Raw genomic sequence first — 6,000 nt, forward strand, 5'->3', positions numbered from 1 at the left:
ATCTCTGGCAAGTTAATCTTTTACATCATTCCTCATTCTTGAATGACAGGAACAAGAACCATAATATCTACAATGCCTCTCCCTCTCTCTCGCTCTTTCTCTCTCTCTCTCTATCTCTGTCTCTCTCTCTTTCTCTTTATACAGGGACAACCAGGAGAAGATGATTTACTACTTGCTGTTGGACAGAAAGGAGCGGTACCCCAGCTGTGAGGATGAGGATTTACCGCCTAGAAATGATATAGGTACAATCTCACAGAAACGACATTTCAAACAGACGAGACAGCCAAACAGGGAGACATACTGATGTTAGAGAGATGTTAGTCAACACACACACAATACTGATGTCAGTCAACACACACACACACACGTCTGTTTTTTTTTTTTGGTGATTATTTCTGTTTCATCGTTTCTCTCTGCCTTGCAAACTCTTTTTTTTCCTGCGCTCAACATATAAACACACACACCCCCACACAACTTGCATGTCTGTATGATTGTGTGTTCTCCCAGACCCCCCCAGGAAGCGGGTGGACTCCCCAATGTTGACACGTCATGGCCGCTGTCGACCGGAGAGGAAGAGCCTCGAGGTTCTCAGTGTCACAGAACAGGGGTCTCCCACTCCACCTCGCAGGGCTCTGGACACCTCTGCACACAGCCAGAGGTACAGACCAACACACACACACACACACTATAGAACATGTGTGTATGTGTATATGATGTATTAAGACAAGGATATCCCATCACATGATGCATTTGATGTGCATATTACAGAAAAATAGTTCAAAACTATAGTCAGGTTTTTACCTTTTCACATGTGCTTGACGAAAACGTTGGTTAACAAGTAAAAACATTAACGGTCGCCCTCAGAGGGGAGCTGCTAATGATCCTGGTAGACATCCAGCAACTGTGCTAAGCTAGGCTAAACTCACGGTTCAACGTACCTTCAAACTGAACACGCAGACATGAAAAAGGTATCCACGAGTTTTTCAGACACTCCGTACTTTTACATGATGTTAGAAAAAGTGGGTTTATTGTGTTAGTCCAACTAAAACAGGACTTTTAAAATACATGTAAACGCGTTAGTCCGACTGAAATCGCCCTAAATTGAATTTCCTGAAGTCGGACTAATATACCTAGGTAATGTGGATGGGGATCGATTTACTCTGGCATGTATACGCTTCAATTCGTGTGGAGGTGAGGTCGGAACTTTGAATGTTGGCACTATGACTGGTAAAGGGAGAGAGCTGGCTGATATGATGGAAAGAAGAAAGGTAAGCATACTGTGTGTGCAATAGACCAGGTGGAAGGGGAGTAAGGCCAGAAGTATCGGAGGTGGGTTCAAACTCTTCTACCATGGTGTGAATGGGAGGAGAAATGGGGTAGGGGTAATTGACCTTTCGCAAAGTCCCGCCCCCCTTAGTTACTGTTGCTATGCCCGTCAAGCATTTCAGAACTATCCAGGAAGTAGCCGGAAAACACCAAAACATGAAGGAAGAAATCAGCGCATTGTGTGGGTAAAAGTAACAGTAATAATACGTTGGCTGTATTAGCTATCAATAATAGCTAGTAGCAAGCTTAGCTTGGAGCAGACAGGTATTTTTGTTGATTTTGGATGGATTAAGCTGGCCATGGGGTCTGCTATACTGCCAAATCTATTGCTGAAATTGCGCTTCTTGCGTTCTGGGTTTCGAGAAGGGAAAGAAAATTACACCCCCTCCAAACTTCTCAGATATCTAGTATCCGATTTGCAGATCCCATAGGCACACCGTTTCAGCATTTTGTTGTGTGTTTGAAAGCTTGATGGACCGTTGCTAAGGTAGGATTCGACAAGTACCGTTCTGGGGTGGTACTTTGCGAAAGGTCAATTCTGAAGGAAGAGTATGTCAAGAGCATGCTGGAGGTGAAGAGAGTGTCAGACAGAGTGATGAGTATGAAGCTGGAAACTGAAGGTGTATTGCTGAATGTTATCAGCGCATATGCCCCGCAAGTTGGGTGTGAGATGGACGAGAAAGAAGAATTCTGGAGTGAGTTGGACGACGTGGTGGAGAGGGTTCCCAAGGAGGAGAGAGGGGTGATTGGAGCGGACTTCAATGGACATGGTGGTGAAGGGAACAGGGGTGATGAGGAGGTGATACGAAGGTATGGAGTCAAGGAGAGAAATGTGGGAGGACAGATGGTGGTGGATTTTGCAAAAAGGATGGAAATGGCTGTGGTGAATACATATTTCAAGAAGAGGGAGGAACACAGGGTGACGTACAAGAGTGGAGGAAAGTGCACACAGGTGCACTATATCTTATGTAGAAGGCGCGATCTAAAAGGAATTGGAGACTGCTGACAGAAGCTAAGCAGGTGTGGGCTTGGCTAGTACTTGGGATGGGAGCCCTCCCAAGAAAACGGAGTTGCTTCTGGAAGTGGTGTTGGTGGGCCAGTAGGGGGCAATCTTCCCTCTGGTCCTCATAAAACATCAAATCCCAGTGCCCCAGTGCAGTGACGGGGACACTGTGCTGTAGGAGATGCCGTCCTTCGGATGAGACGTTAAACCGAGATCCTGACTCACTGTGATCATTTAAAATCCCATGGCACTTATCACAAAGATTAGGGGGTCCCCCGGTGTCCTGGGAACATTCCCAACCTGGCTGTCTCCATCTGGCCGTCTAACCATCCCCCCATGTAATTGGCTTAATGATTCCTCCCTCTCCACCTCAAGCTGGTGTGTGGTGAGCGTTCTGGTACAAAATGGCTGCCATGCATCACCCAGGTGGTGCTACACATTGGTGGTAGTTGAAGTGAGTTACCCCCAGCGCTCTGGGTGTCTAGAAAAGTGCTATATGAATTTAATGATTATTATTATTATTGTTTGTTTGTAACAGGTCTCGCTCGGTGAGTGGAGCGTCCACGGGCCTGTCCTCCAGCCCTCTCAGCAGTCCAAGGGTAAGATCTTTAATATAAGCTAAAGACGTAGTTGGTCATTTCGGTTAACTAAAAGACCAGGTATTGCAAATGTAATCTCTTCGTAATAAGAGTCGTCAACTTTATAAATCGTGGCTTTAGACCGTCCAGTCCAGTTTTGAGCCCTTAAACTAAGATGGCGGCTCGTTGTCAATTTGTGACATGAGTGGCTTGTTTAGGTTAAATGCCGACAGATTTGAAAGGTTTCTGGTCAACACAAGTGTGCAAGATTAGGAATTTTTGTAATGTGAACAAATTTGAACAGTAAACAATTTTTTTTTAATCTTTAAAGAATTAAGTGATAAGAAAAACCAAGTTGCTAGCACATACTTAGCTTGCACATGCAAACACCAATCACAGATTAGCTTAACATTAGCATTTTGTTCATATCAATGGTATCCATGCTTCAAAACCTCCAGACAAAATGTTAATTTATGAATAATTATATCACAGAACAATCATTCAGATCTCAATATGTATAGTATAATATAATCTTGTAAATTACTGTACCTCTTCTTCTTCTTTCGGCTTCTTCCCCGTTTCCCAGGGGTCACCACAGCGGATTTGATAGTTTCCATCGGTACCCTGTGAGTGCACAGCACTGATGGCGGTCGTTGTACTGCACCGATCAGACTACAATGTTTTGTGCACAGTTATGAGTGTAGGATGAAGAACCTCTCGTGGTTGTGGTGATTAGAAACCCTCAAAAAACGCTTGTTCTCACTATCGCCGCTCCCTCTCCACATTCACTGTCTAGCTCGCTCGACCAACGCTGCTCTCCGTCGCTGCCCGATCTGAGTCAGCTACTCACATCTACGGTTGACTCAGATCGGGTAACGACAGTGTCAAAACCAAAACATTATGTATTCGGGTATGAGTCTTGAAAGTAAACGAGAATTAGGTAGATTGTTTAGCTTGAGTGCTGCATATTAGCAGCACGGTGGCCCAGTGGTTAGCGCCGTTGCCTCACAGCTTGAAGGTCCTGGGTTCGAACCGCAGGCCGTCCCAGGTCCTTCCTGTGTGGAGTTTGCATGTTCTCCTCGTGCCTGTGCGGGTTTCCTCCGGGTGCTCCGGTTTCCTCCCACCATCAAAAAGACATGCATGTTAGGGTTAATACTCCTGCCTGTGCCCCTGAGCAAGGCAATGGAAAGAAGAACTGGAGTGGGTCCCCACGTGCTGCAGCTGCCCACTGCTCCTATACAATAGGATGGTTAAATTCATTGTAACCTGTACAATGACAAAATAATGTGGCTTTCTTCTCTCTTCTTCTTTAATAACAACTTTTTCCCCCATATTTCCCATCCAGTCGACTTGAGTGCTGCATAAAATTGTTATAATGGCAGGTAAAACTCTGGGTTTTCTGTCCGTGTGTGCGTGTATTGCCCTTCTCCCGGTAGGCGAAAAAAGGGTTTGTCGCCAAGTTGGAACACCAGACAAAGGGAGATACATGTACACCTGCACGCTACTGAGTGCCCTCCTCTAGTTTTAGCTGTTGAACCATCCATCCATCCATCCATCTATCCATTATCCAAACCACTTATCCTGCTCTCAGGGTCACAGGATGCTGGAGCCTATCCCAGCAGTCATTGGGCAGTAGGCAGGGAGACACCCTGGACAGGCTGCCAGGCCATCACACAGGACCCACACACACACACATTCACACCTAGGGACAATTTAGTATGGCCGATTCACCTGACCTACATGTCTTTGGACTGTGGGAGGAAACCGGAGCACCCGGAGGAAACCCACACAGACACGGGGAGAACATGCAAACTCCACACAGAGGACGACCCGGGACGACCCCCAAGGGTGGCCTAATCCGGGGCTCGAACCCAGGACCTTCTTGCTGTGAGGCGACCGCGCTAACCACTGCGCCACCGCTGTTAAACCAAAACCTTTTTATTTTTCACAGAGACCCCCCCCCCCCAAAAAAGGGAAGATGATAGCATTCAGGTTGACCCACAAAACAAATGTAATGCTGATCCCTGAACCAGTCTTGACTGTGCATGTCAGTATAGAAGCTCACTGGATAGTTAAACCAAAGGGTCAGAGATCAGCATGGAAAAACAAATGGCACTTCAGACAGTTGTGTGTATGGGCTGACACAGTAGTACTGTAGTAACAGTTGATCAGATGGTAAACTGTTCAGTAAGTTATGTAAGCTGACAGTACTAACATACAAATAAACCCCGTTTAAAACACACACGCACACAAAAACACATACTGTATAGTGTCTATGCATTGGTGATAGAAAAGATGTATGTATGTTTTACTGTAAATCTTCAGGAGTAGACCTCTAGAGAAAACCTGTATCCCTGACCCCCTGCTAGTCTGTGTGTGGTCTGTTGTTATGCTGTCTGTTCTTTTCTCTCATAGTTCATCTCCTTTATACCGCCTCAATGTCAACCATATACTGTACATTCTCATTCATGCATAGCACTGCCTCACACTCTCTCTCTCTCTCTCTCTCTCTCTCTCTCTCTCTCTGTCATTTTCTCACTCACTCCCTCTCTCTCTCTCTCTCTCACTCGCTCTCATTCTCTCTCACTCACTCCCTCTCTTTCTCATTCTCTCACTCACTCGCTCACTCACTCCCTCTCCCTCTCACTCACTCACTCTCTCTCTCTCATTCTCACTCACTCACTCACTCACTCACTCACTCACTCACTCACTCACTCCCTCTCTCTCCCGCTCTTGCTCACTCTCTCTCACTCTCACTCTCTCACTCCCCCCTCTCCCTCTCTCTCTCTCTCTCTCTCGCTCGCTTTCTCTCTCTCTTGCTCTCTCTCATTCTCACACTCCCCCCTCTCCCTCTCCCTCTCTCTCTCGCTCTCTCGCTCGCTTTCTCTCTCTCTTGCTCTCTCTCTCTCTCTCTCGCTCTCTCGCTCGCTTTCTCTCTCTCTCTCTCTCTCTCTCTCTCTCTCTCGCTCTCTCGCTCGCTTTCTCTCTCTCTCTCTCTCTCTCTCTCACACACTCACACACACTCATGCACACATGTATTTCCAAGAGAAGTGCTCATTTAAGCCTCTTATTGGGACAGATGACACATTCTAG

General features: G+C 46.3%; 1 protein-coding gene across 1 annotated transcript in view; it reads left to right on the top strand.

Moving 5' to 3' along the window:
• brsk1b (BR serine/threonine kinase 1b) overlaps window positions 1-6,000 on the top strand; it is a 45,048-nt gene that overhangs the window by 29,552 nt on the left and 9,496 nt on the right. The window contains exons 11-13 of the mRNA XM_056288081.1: window positions 145-242; window positions 508-658; window positions 2,868-2,928. Of these exons, the coding sequence (XP_056144056.1) occupies window positions 145-242; window positions 508-658; window positions 2,868-2,928 (310 nt within the window). The remainder of the gene's footprint in view (window positions 1-144; window positions 243-507; window positions 659-2,867; window positions 2,929-6,000) is intronic.

This window comes from Lampris incognitus, chromosome 10 (genome assembly GCF_029633865.1).
Source record: "Lampris incognitus isolate fLamInc1 chromosome 10, fLamInc1.hap2, whole genome shotgun sequence".
NCBI lineage: Eukaryota > Metazoa > Chordata > Actinopteri > Lampriformes > Lampridae > Lampris > Lampris incognitus.